The sequence below is a fragment of the Coloeus monedula genome (genome assembly GCF_965178545.1).
Source record: "Coloeus monedula genome assembly, chromosome: 28".
Taxonomy (NCBI): domain Eukaryota; kingdom Metazoa; phylum Chordata; class Aves; order Passeriformes; family Corvidae; genus Coloeus; species Coloeus monedula.
This window is the reverse complement of record NC_138808.1, coordinates 4,498,130-4,512,930: the sequence shown is the minus strand read 5'-3', so window position 1 is coordinate 4,512,930 and position 14,801 is coordinate 4,498,130. Positions and strand designations below refer to the sequence as shown.

At 47.7% G+C, this 14,801-nt stretch overlaps 1 protein-coding gene across 1 annotated transcript in view; it reads right to left on the bottom strand.

The window, feature by feature from the left end:
* ANTXR1 (ANTXR cell adhesion molecule 1) overlaps positions 1-13,232 on the bottom strand; it is a gene marked incomplete at both ends in the record, with an annotated part of 77,296 nt that extends 64,064 nt beyond the window's left edge. The window contains 6 exons of the mRNA XM_082298386.1: positions 752-831; positions 1,610-1,643; positions 2,374-2,455; positions 4,893-4,964; positions 5,620-5,691; positions 13,081-13,232. Coding sequence (XP_082154512.1) covers positions 752-831; positions 1,610-1,643; positions 2,374-2,455; positions 4,893-4,964; positions 5,620-5,691; positions 13,081-13,232 — 492 coding nt within the window. The remainder of the gene's footprint in view (positions 1-751; positions 832-1,609; positions 1,644-2,373; positions 2,456-4,892; positions 4,965-5,619; positions 5,692-13,080) is intronic.
* Positions 13,233-14,801: the final 1,569 nt, after the last annotated feature.

The window sequence follows — 14,801 nt, the reverse complement described above, 5'->3', positions numbered from 1 at the left end:
AAATAAAAAGAGACGAACCGTAAGGAGGGGAACTGGAGATTCAGGAGGTTTGCTGGAGCAATATTGGTTTTACTCTACAAACCCATTCTTTTTGTTGTTATTGGATTTAATGCTGCACTTTGGACAGACTGAGAGGAAAAATTCTGCCCATAGCAAATTCATGCAGAAATACCAACTTCCAAGTTTAGGTCATCCTGGTTTGTTTGACTGACAAGTGCCAATTGCTCATCTCTTCAGGGAGGACTGTCCAGAGGACAGCAACAGGAGTGTTCTACAGCAAAGCTGGCAGTGCTCACACCACTGCTTAGCTGGCATTCTGCATAGCTCACTAATTTAATGGGGATGTTGAGAATATGTGCTCGAATCTTGGAGGTGTTTGTGGAAACGTCAGATTGGATGATCTGAAAGATCTTCTGATGTGACAGAAGCCATCCTCTTTCTGCAGTCATTACTTTTTGTGGGAGAAAAAAAGTGAAAGTGAGAATATTCAGCATTTCCCAGAGCAACCCAGTAAATACTGAAACTTTTCAGCTGTGAACAATCCCTTCTTCTGGTGTTTATTTTTAACTGGAAGTTTTAACCCCTCTCCCGCGAACTGGCTCAGCTGTGATGAGTCAGAGGCTGCTGCTGTCAATGGTTATCCTTCAGATTCATGTCTGCAGAGCACCAAAGTGGAGTTTCCTTTTACATTCACAGCAGCAAGCCCAGACACTGCACTGTCTCCCTGACTACAAATGTGTAAGTCACTTACCTCCCTCTCCGAGTAGAAAAATAGATCTTCGTGGAGTTCTCCATCTGTCAATGCAATGATGACACTGGCAGTTCTGTAACCTGCACACACAAACCTCTTCAGTCCCTTGGCTTGGGTTGTGTTTGTTAAACCACCTCCGAACACACCCTGCCAGTAGCACACTTAAAGGGCATAACTTGGTGGTGTTTCAGACCAATAAATGAGACTGCAGCCATCAAAAACCCAATGCAATTTGTTCCTGGTTAGCTCCTGATTTTATGAATGCTGTCAATTCAAGAAATCCAGAGGGGTTTTTCCAGCTTGTGATAAAAAGCTCAATGGGGATTTAGACAGAGATGGTGGGAAAAGGGCCTAAAATCTTCAAGATTCCTTAGTAACATTTCAGGAACATCATTAAACTTTGCAGCCTTCCCTTCCTAACCAGAAAGTTTTCACATCAATGACAGGGAAGGAAAGGACAAACATTTTCCCAGTTGTCTGCACTTACTGCTGGTTTTAATAATTGCTGGTTAAAAAATCTTTTACCTAACAGCTTCTCCATGTACTTGTGCTTCAGAAGGAAGAAGAAATGGTTACCCTCCAGCAAAAGTAAGGTACCAGACAGTTTTGGTGAGGGTGGGCACCTGCAGCCAGCCTGGCTTCTCACTTTTGGCCTGAAACACTTCAATTCCAGCTCCTTAAAGCTCCACTTGTTCTTTTTCCCTCTCAGGAATACTACCCTGACTAGCACCACATTCCTGCAAGAATAGAAGCCACCCCCAGCCTTCCCACAGCAAAGCTACATTTCAAATCTGTTAAAGTTATCAGTCAAAAAGAAAGAGGAAAAAAAACATTTAATGGATTGAGAAAGTCTCTCACCGTGAACATTTTCGTAGTAAATCTGTTCACTTGCCTGAAATTAAATCAGAAGATTATTAGCAATAAATCAATAATGAGACCTTGTGAACATCTACTCGTGCACCAGAACGGAAGGGAGAGCAGCAGTGAGGATGCCACACTGGCAGTTTACACATGAGCTCTGCTTTCAGACCTCTGATTCACAGAGCAGGGCTCCTGCCCAGGTTCTGCCTGCATTCCTGCAAGGTCTTATCAGTCAAACCAACCCCAGTGTTGTCTCCCTCTATTCTTCTCTCTGGAAATCCCATCCACTTCCATCCTCGAGAAACATCCTGGGCCCAATGCTAAATATTCCCCAGCACCTCCAGATCAACTACTCCAACTGCAAATAAACCAGCAGCTCTGTCAGCTGAGTGTCTGCTGTGTGTTCACATCTCAATGATGGGGCAGCACTTTCAATAGGCAGACAGCTCAAAATCCTCCCCAAAACCCACGTAGGACAGAGATGGAAGGGAGTGCAGGAGCTCAGGTTTAGAAAAACTCATGAGCTTGTAAAACATGTAAAAAATGCACCCAGAAGGAGAAGGTCAGAGCAGGCAATAACATCTGCATTTATTTGGCCACCCCAGGTGTGAGCTGTGGCCTCACCTCACTGTCACAGGACTGCAGGCCCAGGTAGGACTGACAGCTTCCCACCCAGCAGAGAGTTTTTAACCAGCCCCCTGTGTTCTACAGCTCCTGAGGAGCAGTAGACACTGCTCAGGCACTGAGCCTGCACCAGTTACCCTCTCAAATCCTTCGTGCATGTACGTGTCCCCTCCTGGCAGCACCTTCTGCAGCTCCTCCAGGCCCTGGCGGATCTGCTCCCTGGAATGAAGGCAGGCACTCTGTTAGATCCAGGAGCAAAGCCACTGGGATATCCTGACAGCCAGGTGAAGGCAGAGCCAGACAGAGGGGTGGGAGGAAGAGTTAACCCAGTGTTTACATGGGCTAGATGCCTCTCTAAGGATGTGGAACAGAGTAGCTGTGCTCCCAGTGTTCCCACAGCCTGGGGAAGGCATCACAACAGCACCACCTCCGAGGTCAATATCCACACATTTCATACATTTCTTCCTAAATAAATATTCCCTGGTCAAACCTCAGCAGCTGACTTGCACCTGGCTCACTTTCCTCACATGTTTGCTGACTTGAGTATACGAACATAACCAAACAGCCACAAGAAATGTCACTCTCAGACCGTCCTGGCAGCTCCAGTTTATGTGGATGCTGCATCTTCAGTTCCTGGTCAAACTGACTTGAAGACTGAAGCCTTTCCCAAAGGCTTTTTGTGAGTCAGGGTATGTATTTTAATTCTTTTTAGGAGTGCCAGGCACAGTGACAGCTCAGCTGCGGGCTCTGTGGGATGGATGGTCATTTGTTGTTCCACTGAGGGGCAGACACCAAAGTCTGGAAGCCAAGCACAGGCCAGGAGTGTTTAATGCAAGATAAAACCCTGCAGTGTGTGGGGTGTATCTGAGCAAACGGCACAATCTCCATGGGAAAGGGATGAAGTCACTGCAGGCAGGGCCACAAAGGCATGCCAGAAGCCAGCTTTGTCTCTACATTTTTTAACCCCTTCAGAAAGCCCAGTTTGTGTCATCCCATCCTCGGAGCTCACATTGTGAGGCTGAATGCAGCAGGGCATTGACATTGCTCAGTCTGCACAGCAAAGACTGGGGAGCAAAGACTGTCTGCTTTTACCAAGAGATGAATTACCAAACTTTTAAGAACCCATTTTGTACCTGTGATATCCCAAACTAGTTAGACACTGTTACAAGGTTCCTCTTCTCAGGCACCCATGCACATACCAAACCAAGGCTGGATATAAAATGGAGCATTTCCTGTGATCAAAACTATTTTTCAGAGGTAAACACTGAAATTTTAAAATATGCAGCAAAAGTCTCTAAAATCTGTCAGTCCAGTCCCCTTACATGCACAGTATTCCCAAAAGGAATGCTCAGCACCCTCAACCCTCACATTCAGATGTGAAACACCACACAGAGGCAGGGACAAGGCAGGGAAGGTTCTCTCACTGCTCCACTTTCCCAGGTGAGGGAGGCCAGTGTGAACTAAATCAGAGCACACCCCTTGTTTGTCAGTGCCCAGTAAAACCCAGCAGCTCTGCACTCAGCTGGCTCTGAGACTAATGCCATATCAATATCCTGCTCCCAGCCAACATTTCTGGGACAGCTGGGTAAATATGGAATACATTTCCACATGGGAAGCATTTCAGTCTCGCAGTTCAGAGCCTGAGCAGAAAGGAGATCTCTGCGATGGGGTTTGCTCATAGGGTGGGACACAGCAAGAGGCAGGGAACAGGTTTTCCTCTGGCACCCAGTTAAATAAATATGGCTCATTCTCTTTATCCCTGTTGCTGCAGTAAGTGGCAGGAGGTGCTGAGGCTGGCTGGGTTTAAGGACGTTTTCAAGGCTGGTGTGTGTGTGCAGTGCTCTGTAGGACAGCTGCCAGCTTCCTCCCCATGGCAGCTGCTCTGGTATGCGATTTCAGACATCCAATATGTAAAACACATGCTGACTTATACACCCTACACATGTGGTACATATATTTTTGCTCCACGTGGCAATGAAGTTAACAGAGGAAGCGAGAGCGATTTAAGGACCTCATCCAGCTCTCCTTGGAAGTCAGAATAAAATTTAAAAAAAATCCATCCCATGGATTTTACTGGGATTAACTTGGGGGTCTAGAAGGGGGTGGCAGGAACACACTCCACAAACAAGGCAATCAAACTATTATTGCCAAAAAATCCACACCCTTGCACTCCATCCCAAACGCTGTTTGTCTGTGACATACCTTCAGCCCTTCAAGGCAATCACATCCCCCTCTATCCCAGGAGTGTGGGTGTCACCTCTGGCTTCCAAGCCTGCTTTAATGGGAAGGGAGCTTCACCTATTTGTTTGCAGAAGCAGCTCCCAGAAGATGTTTCACAAGCACTGAGTCTCTGATTCTCTGACAAAAGCCTGAATCTCTGGGGAGTGCAGACTCCCTCAACGAAACCAGTGTGAGCTAAAATCCTGACAGCTGACAGAAGGACATTTAGAAGCAGAAATTAAGAAGGCAACTTCTGCCCTGAGAGGCCTTAGTGCATTCCAGTGTGTGAGCACGGGCATGCGACTCTACCAATTAAATGGAGAAGCACAGAGGTGCCACAACACCATTCCCAGTGGGCTGGAAATCACTGGGAAAGGAAGGTGAAGGAAACTACAAGGACACAAAAGCTGCTGTTGACCTTTAAACCTCTTCTTACCTGTCTTCTGTTAACCTCATTAGAATTGTCCCTCTAGTTGAAAAAACAATGAAGGACATCCTCAGCTGAGGGCTGGAGGAGAGAAAAAACAGTGAATTAATTTGGTGGTGCAGAGCTTGCTGTGTGTGTAACACAACCACACAGGACACTCTGCCATCCCAGTTACAACTCAACAGGATGGAAGACACGAGCAGGTCAGGAAAATGTACTTTGCCCTGGGCCTTCTTAGTCGAGGGAAACCTTGGGGAATCCTTGTAAAAGACGTGAAGAACACTTGCATCACAACCTTGGGACTGCTAAAGCAAGAAAGGCTTAAAGGCACCCTGGTGTCCCCACGGAGATGAGGGAAGGCTCGTTATGTTTGTCACAACTCATTCCATCCCCTATCCCGAGGGATTCTCATGCAGAGCCTGAAAGCTGCAGCCACAGGCTCTCCCTGCAGCCCCAAACGTCTGTACCTCGGGCAGCAGCTCGGAGACAGGAGGATCCCTCCCTCACAGAAACAAGGTTTGATCCGTGGAAAGCAGGCAGGAATAAAAGGAATTGGCTCATCTCCCCCCACTTCCCACAGAACAGAAACTTGGGGAAGAGCAGTCAATGGGAGATCTGAGAAAAGCATCAAGAGCCCTTTCTCCACCACAGCCCCCAGAGGGAAGCAGCACATGCTGAGACTGGGAGCCCCAGGCACCCCCTCAGATGCCACCCGGGGACCTGCAGCCCTCCTTACCTTATGAACTTGCGGGCCAAGTGTTCCACAAAATGATAGATCTCATTCCAGTGGTGCAGGACGCTTCCCGATCTAGGGACACAGTGATTACAGGACACATTAGTTGACGTATCCCCAGCCATATGCTCTGTCACACATTGCTCAGTGAGGCATTTGCTTCTATTTTGTCCAACACTCACTGCCCATACTCTTCCTTTAAAGAGAGATCAAACTGTAATTGACATTTCTCACTTAACTTTAAAAAGCAAGAACAATTCCCACTCCATGCAAATGTTTGAGGCTACCCTTGGCAGTAGCTTATGGCAGCTAGGCTGGACCTTAACACAGCCTTAACCAAATAAACCTGATGTGAGAGAAGAGCTGTCTCTCTGCACAATGTTTCAGATTAATTCCACCCACTCACTTCCAAACCATTACACAGAGCTTTTAGCTCAAGTGTATTCTGAGAATTGCATGCAGTTGGAGGAACAGATTATTGAACTTCTCCAGTGTTTCCACTGTGCCAGAGACTATGAAAAGTAAAACACCTTAGTCCACATCTCAGCTGCTCTGGTTAATTCTTTCACACCTCAGTTAAAGACAAAACAAACTAATTTTGCTCCTCAGGAGAATAAACCATAGGCTATAATGGGATTGGATTATTCTTCATTATGTTGTAAGAACGAGTTAAAAATTAGGTTAATCAGAATCTTTCAGCACAAAATGCCCCTTCTGGCATAAACACTTCTATGAACACTGGAATATTAATATTGGAAAAAATTTCCTTCCTAGAGTTGGAAAATAAATGTGTCATCACTTATTTAATTCATTGAGTACAATTAGAAATATTTATTGGGGAAATAACCATTCCAGCTTTAACAGAAACTTCATTGATCTGCAGCCTGAGGAAGAAAGATGAACATTTGAGATGGTTTTTCACTTCACAGGAAGAAAAGGCATCTGAGCTGTTCTGTTCTACCTCAGCTCTGGCAATGCCAGTGCAGAGCCAGAGCAGGTTCCCCCAGCCTGGGGCAGCCACCCCAGTCTGGCCGCTCAGGGCCTTGCTGCCCTTGCCGAAGCATGAGAAGCACGCAGAGTTCATTGTGTGGGTCACAGACACTTCCTGCCCCCTTTCCCCACACCTGCTTTGCATTCACAGCCATGCAGGAAGAGCCTTGGCCTTTCCCTCCTGCTCCACGATTCCTGGAGCTGTTCTTTCTCTGTATGACCCCAATCTGTCCATGCACTGAGGACCTTTGCTCACGTACAAAAGCGTGCAAAAACTGTGACCCTGCCAGCTCCTGCTGCACAAAGATCCCAAAAGCATCAGTTTGAGGATGGCCTTACAGACACCCTGCTCAGGGTGGGACAGATGGCAGAGCAGGCGTGATCATGAGTGCTCCTAGTGCTGAATTATTTCTTGGCTCTTTTTCGTCAGACCAGGACATGACACCATGGCTTGTTCTCCACACAAACGTGTGCCAAAGAGGGCTAAGGGAGCACCAGTAGCAAAGGTCTTGACGAACCAATTAAACCCCAGACAGTGGGAAAACTGGCGTCATAAGAGATGAGGGGTGAGGTACAACAGGACTCGCTCTCAGACAGGAAACTGAGCTCCTGCCCCATCCAAACTGTAAATTGATAGAACAGAGACACACAAAGCTCAGCCCCAGGTGCAAATTCCCCTTGGATGTATGGGATAACTCTGAGACCTTGGACACCATAGGCACTCCAGTCCCAGCAATGCCAAATAGCCCAAATAATTTCCTAGAACTGGCCTGGAAAATCAGTATTGATTGTCCTTATGTGAGGCATAAAAGAAACACTTGACTTTATAGCGAGGGTCGCGTCAGTCTCCAGAAGACATGGAAAGCCACAGCTTTGATAATCATAAACCAATTTGTCCTTGCTTCAATTAAACAAATGTCACTTTAGACCGTACATCCACCTCCCAAAAAACACACCTCAGTGAAGTTTCCCACGTCTCTGGACCCTTCTGGTAGCAGACACGTGGAGCTGGGACCAGCAGCCCCTGCCCAACCTCCTCCCAGCCATCAGGTAAAGTGACCACACCACTCTCCACGTTAAGGGAAAACTCTGGCAGCAGGACACTGCCCTGGAAGCCCCCTTAGCCTTGGGTTGTTTCTTCCCCCCTGAGCAAAAGCTGATCATCCCCTCAAATGACTCTTGCAGCTGGGAAGGACACCCAGCCACATCAGGTGTACAGGTTGTCACACCGAGCCCTGACACTTCCCATGGCTCTGGAGTCCTGCATTTCTGAAGAGTGCTTGCAAGAATAAAGCTCAAAACCCAGTGGCTCAATTCCCACCAGAGATGTGCCAGTCAATGAGTCCACAGCACGTCCTGGGAAGCGTTTGCTTTTCCAGCTCTCATTCTGCTGGTCTGAGGTGGCTTGGGCAGTTTCTACAGGTGAGCAGTGCTTTTTAGTTCTTCACACAGATACAAATTCAGCTGCTGCTGCACCTCCTCCACTTCATCGTCCTCACTGTGCTGTCCCACCAGCAGTCCCATCTTCCTGCCCTCTGGAACACCACCAGTTACAGCTCTTTTTCCATGAGATCTTCCCAGGTATCCATTAACACACCTCAAGTTCAGGAGCAGCAGAAGTTAAATGCCTATTTTAATGAAACTTCTTACCACTGCTGCAATCATAAAACCAAATCCACTCTATCCATAAAGGGAGGATGATTTCTGCTCAGTTCCCAAGGCCCTGGAGTGGGATCATTGGAATAGCCTGCAGTCCAGTTTTTCCCCATCTCTACCAGAGCAAGCTGTAACAGCTCTAACAAAAACAGTGTTCACACTTTTGCTGACCACACATCATTCCTTCCTGCACAGCAATTCCCACCTGAGCCAGACAGCTCCGTCTGCCTGGAGTTCATTTCTCCCTCTGGTGTCAGGGGCCAGAAATGCCCAGGTCTGCACTTGAAAAAAGCACTCCTTGTACATAAAATGCATTTTCTGAAACACACTTCAGACTTCTTACATTCTTCACTTGGCATAAAATGGACAAACCCAATACCACCAACCTTTCTGCAGTCAGTGCAACGTTTACAAAATCAGCATTAGCCCGCGGTGTCCACCTCCTCGAGCTGCATCATTCCGCAGCCACACTGTGAAAGACTTCCCTTGTACAGTGAGGCAGGCCAAGAACTCTGAGTAGGACAAGCATTTCTAGAGTCTAACTGTAAGATAAGAAAAGCCAATTTTCAAATAGTTCTCTCTTCATATTCCCAAAAGAAACAAGAAGATCAGTGAGCCAATGCTTTGCAGCTGAATGGTTGATGCTATAAACTTGCAAATTAAGAAAAGGCTCATCGTGAGGATGCCAAAATCTCTTCTGGAGAGGGCCCAATAAATGGAAATTAAACCTAAGTAAACTGTTCTCTTTAACAAGAGAGTGATCCATTCTGTGGTCAGCTCCACTGGCATTCTGCACATCCAAAGGGAATGCAAGTGTAGAGAGAGACACTGCAGTGGCTCCAGCCACGCTCTGGCCAAGCCCTGCCTTCAGCAGGTGCCTTCCCCCTTCTCACTGGGACAAGATGCTCCAGAACCCAAAGCTGCAGCAACTCAAACCTCCCTAGACTTGGTCTTTTTTGCATGTTTTAGACTCCACTTTTCCATTTCTGCTGTTGCACCTTCTCAGAATACCCGGGGGTTTATTCAGTTCACAAACTAGGAGAGTCACAGAACCAAGGCCACACTCTTGTACTGAGGCCTCACATGTCTTATGTGCTCTGCAGCTGACCAAAGGACATAAAGACACTTGGCTCAGAGGCTGATATTGATCGAAAAATCTCCTTAAGCTTTCATGGCTTTGGACTAACTCCAGGAAGTCTCTCGGCTCTCAGAGATGACATTTAGCTCAGAAGTTGTGCAGCATCTCTTTATTGAGCTCTTCAAAAATAACACAAATGAGCCAAAAAGTGTACTTTGTTTTTCCAAATACTTCAGGAGCAATTCTGAAAGCCCTCCATAGCACAGAGATGTCTGAGAGATGATGCAATTCTTTGAGGAAACACTGTTATCGCGTGCCACACTTCACAGGAGACAACTCACCGAGGACACTGCCAAACACTGGAGATCACAGGGTCCACAGAGGCTCAGTTCAGGGCAGGACAAGCCTCTAAGCCCAGTCTCAGTCCAAGAACATCCTTACATCCTTCTCCTCCTGGCTGGTAGGGGGTATGCAACAAACCAACTAATAAACAAGTAGCTGTGGACTTCATTTACATCAGTCAGCAGATAAGGCACAGAGTGCTGCAGGCACACACTGGATCCTGGCTGGAAGGAAGCTCCTGCCCATTCCTTTTACCAAGGAATGGTTATCTAAGATGCATCACTGGGTAAAAAACACATCCACAGGTCCTGACTGGCAAGGATTTCACACATGAGCTCAGCTCGCTGCAATTGCCTGCCCTTGGCAGACTTGGGAGTTAATTACATTCCTTCAGGCAACAAGCAAAAAGACACAAAAATGCACAAATTTCTCCACCCTGCCTTGCTGGCATCCCTCAGCCCTCATGGTAACACAGAGGAAAACCATCTCTCCACATCTTGCAAGCCCCTGCCATCCCAACAAACTGCACACCTCGCTCTGGATGCAGGCCTGTGATCCTGGAAAGAAACCCAGGGAATCACTCGCTAGGTCAAAGAAGAGCAGAGATGGTTTCGAATCTCTTTCTGCAGACACTGAGTGTCACCATTCCCTGTGTTTGTTCCTCTGAGAGCAGCTGGAGCATTCTGCAGCTCTGTGAGTGCTGTGGGGAGCTCTGCTCCAGGGCTCACTTCCCCAGGGAAAGGAGCAGATCCTGAGGCTCAGGCTCCCTGCCTGGGGTCTGCCTGTTCCCATCCCATCGGGGCCCTGTGTCTTCCACACTCTGAGTGCAAATCTGGACTTGGAATCCTGCTTAAGTGGCAGTAACTACAGCTACTCAAGCTACTCTCAAAGGAACAAACATCAGCCTCTCCAGAGCAGGAGCTTCACTTCAGTGCAACTGGTTAAAAACAGATCCACTACCTGGCTGGATGAGGAAGGGATCACAGGAAACAGCTTGGATTCCTTGCTTCATTTTGCCAAGGACCTCTCAGAGCCAAGATTTCTTTCACACACGTACAGTTCCTTGCGTGTTTTCTGCACGTGGGCAGGAACCCCCCATGATCTGCCCACCACAGGAATGATCCCTGTGACACACACAGGCTGCAGCAGAAGGCTGCTGAGAAGACTCAGGTGTTACTCCTGCAGAATTCCTTCAGAACCCAAACAGCAAAGGGCACACAACGGTACCTGAAACAACAAATAGCTACTCCAAACATCAAATAGCTACTCCAAACATCAAATAGCTACTCTAAATAACACACAGCTTGAGACTAAATTGAGAAAATAGATGCAGTTTGAGATTTTGCAATCCAAGGACAAGAGCCATGGTCTGTGGAAGGTTCCCTGTCCATGGCATGAGGTGGAACCAGATGATCTGTAAAGACCTTTCCAACTCAAACCATTCTATGATTCCATGGAAGTGTTAAAGGCTGCGGGATAACCAACTCCACCACAGTAAATCTCTCCTCAGAGGTTAAACAACCAGGCCCCATGGTGTATTGTACTCAGGAACAGCTGAAAAACCACAATGCTCCTCCAAATTCCACTGGAGACCAAGGAAATTTTTACATCAGATCCTGTTCATTTCTGCAGCAGAAAAATCCCAGGAACAGGAATTCTGCAACTGTCAAAGCAGGATTTTTGTTGGATACCTTGATACATACACTGGGGCCAGCCTGCCTGCTTTAAAGTTTGTGCCAAGGCTTGTGTTTCCACCCAAATCCATAATCCCGTGAGCGAGGCTCAGAAGTCATGGATTTTAGTGAGGGAACAGCACAGAATTTGAATTAAGGGTCTGCCAAAGTTACATTAACACAGCACATCCATGAGATTTGAGAAAACCTTCAATCCTGCTTCAGCTTCCAGGGAAATGCAGTTGACAAAAGCTCTCTGCAGTACAAATCATGCTCTGGGTTTGTTTAGGTTTGGGATTTTTCCATTTGTAGCAATAGAGTTATTCCAACTAATAACTGAAGACCAGCAAAATGAATAAGCCAGGTAGATCTTTCCACTGAATAAAATAAATAAATCCTTCCCCCTAGAGCATCAGGACAACTGGCACACTGAAGCAGCCACTGTCTCGGTCTTAGATTTTTACCCAGTATTTTGTAATAAAGGGTTATGTAATTCCAAGTCATTTATACTAATGGAATGTGGGAGCTACTGCAAAACACTCAAGAGGATCAGTCAGAAACTTCGTCTGTGAGCACTTTTGGCAACTTGCAAATACTTTCCTGTCTGTGAAATTTATGGTTATTAATGTCAGTGCCATGGCTCTGGCAGGCATAATCTCCAGTATTTCCAAGCCTTTGGTTCCAAATAACTATTCTTGATCAAGAAAATCAGGACAATCATTTCAGCTAGTATTTTTTAAGTTTGGAGGTTTTTTTTAAATTGTTGTATTGCTTTAGTATGAAGCTTTCCAAAGCTCAGCACAAAATGATTCCACATTGCTCCATCCACATCTGAAAAAAAGCAGCACTCTGACAGTGCCAAGGAGATGACAGTGTCACAATTAGCGATGAAAAAGCGGGGTGGGAAGTTACCTTCAGTACAAACAGCTAAACAGTAAATATGCATTTGATTAACAGAGGAAACAAAGAAAGTGTGACTCAGCGACAGAAAATAAAGCTCTCTTTAAATGAGGCACTCTAGCTATTCTCCATCCCGGCAGCTGAATTCAGCCCCTTCCGAAGGGAGCAGCCCCGCTCCGGGCTGGGTTTTACCTGCGATCGCTGCTCGGGGCAGAGGGGGCCCGGGGGGCAGAGGGGGCTCGGGGGGCAGAGGGGGCAGAGGGGGCTCGGGGGGCAGAGGGGGCTCGGGGGGCAGAGGGGGCAGAGGGGGCTCGGGGGGCAGAGGGCACGGCCCTGGGGGCAGAGGGGGTTCGGGGGGCAGAGGGGGCCCGGGCACGGCTCCAGGCTGGCGAGCGCTTGCTCCACGTTCTCAGCCCTGCAGCCGGGGCTGCAGGAATAACCCCGCACGCCCCGCTGTCCTGAGAGCCTCGAGCTCCCCGGCTCACGGGGAAACCGGAGCGGACCTGGGGCTGCCCCGCTCCCAGGCGCTGTTTGAAGAAACTCGAGTGCGCACTCGAGTTCGAGTACACACAAAGCTCCCGCGTCGGGAAAATTTATAAGGATGTGATTTACAGAGCACAACGGGGTTTAGGCACTGGACCTATCGAAGAAGTTACCACAACAATAACAAAGCAAGCAGTCGGGAGTTTCAGAGGTCCCTCGGGGACGCAGTGACTTCTACAAAACCAAAATCCAAATAAAACCTCCTCGATATCAGCATGTGCCGTTCCGGTTCCTGCCTAGTGAAAGAACTCTGTGAAAAAGAACAAAGTAGGACTGACTTACTTGTCCAGAATGAAATACAAATCAAATCCTCCGTAGCAGGCAGGACCACCATTCTCTCTCTTTCCGCCGTGTCCATCACAGGTGAGTGTAAAAATTGCTAGGAAGACACATTTGAAGCCAAATCTCAAGATGCTTTGCTTTGCAATGGCCATTATATCCAGAGAGGAGGAGAAAAAGAAATCTCTTCTTCCGAGGCTCCTTTATTTCACAGGTTTCTCCACAAAAGCCATTCAATGACCTTTAAATATATATATGTATGTTATATTCCTCAAAACTCCACTTGCAACAGTTGTCCACAGGAATTGCAAGACTTTCCCCCTTGTTTCCCTTGCACTTCTGTTTCTTGGTTTCAGATTTCAAGATGCACAATACTGTATTTCACTTTTTTTTTTTAAAGGGACTTGACCCTCAGTCTCCCTTGCAGCTCTCGGAACGCAGCACCATTGTTTGGCAAGAGCAGGAGCAGCCTCCTCACAAATCTTGCTTTGTCACAGACTTCAGAAAATACAGGGAGGGTTTGTGGCTTCCCCCCCCTTAATTATTATTGTTATTATTAAAGATGGCAAGCTCTACTTTTCCTTAGCAAAAGAAGCTCAGAGAATGCCATCTCGTGGCCAAAGCTCGGGCCGAGCAGAGTCTGCTTTTCAGCATATTTGTGCACTGAGCACGTTAACACCCCACAGCAGCTGCAGGTAGCCGGACAGAGGCCGAGTGCTCACAGCAGGCACCCAGCTCCGTGCAGGAAATCACAGCCTGGCCTGGGCTGGGAGGGACCTAAAGTTCATCCCAGCCCACCCCTGCCATGGCAGGGACAGCTTCCACTGTCCCAGGGTGCTCCAAGCCCCGTCCAACCTGGCCTTGGGCACTTCCAGGGATCCAGGGGCAGCCACAGCTGCTCTGGGAATTCCATCCCAGCCCCTCCCCACCTTCACAGGGAGGAATTCCTTCCCACTATCCCATCTAACCCTGCCCTCTCCCAGCTTAAGGCTACTCACCCTTGTCCTGTCCCTACATCTTTGTTTTCCACATAGGCACCCCCTGAGCTTAAAGACCTTTAAAAACCCAGGGCAGCTTCACAAGAGTGAAAAGCCATGCCAGGCATCATGCCTTGCATTTTCTCAGTCCTGAGGAATACTCAGCAGTGCCTGTGCTTATGAAGCAGTCTGCCCCAACTCACCATCCTCACCAAACTCATTTCAACCTCTAAAGCCTAAACTCTTCCTCCTCCAAGAAAACTCAATGGAAAATGTAAATTAATCTACACTCACCTCTCTTACCTCCTTCCACAAGCACACCACAGGATCTAAAACCAGAGCAGGACAGCTCAAAAGGAACCCCTGTGCCAGTAAAAGCTAAACTGGAGGTACCAGGAGTAGGAGCTCCCAAACTTCCCTCACAGACCCTCAGGCCAGACCAGCAAACCCATCTGCCTAAGTGCCAACACCTGGTGAGTGGAGCAGCTTCAGTGGGGGGTTCAGGGGATGCAATACACCTGGCTCAAGCTTTCCAGCTGCCCTGCCCCGCTTAAAGCATTGAATTTGCCTTTAAAACATCCTTCACGAAAGCAAACAATCTGAAGGAAGACCAGAGAAAGCAGCAGGGTGGGGTGCAAGGGAAAGCGACAAACTGTGATAACAGACTGTGACAGAAGTGAAAATGTCTGAGTGCCACACGTGTCAGCCACCTCGGTGCACTGATCATCCAAACTTTGGGAGTGTTCT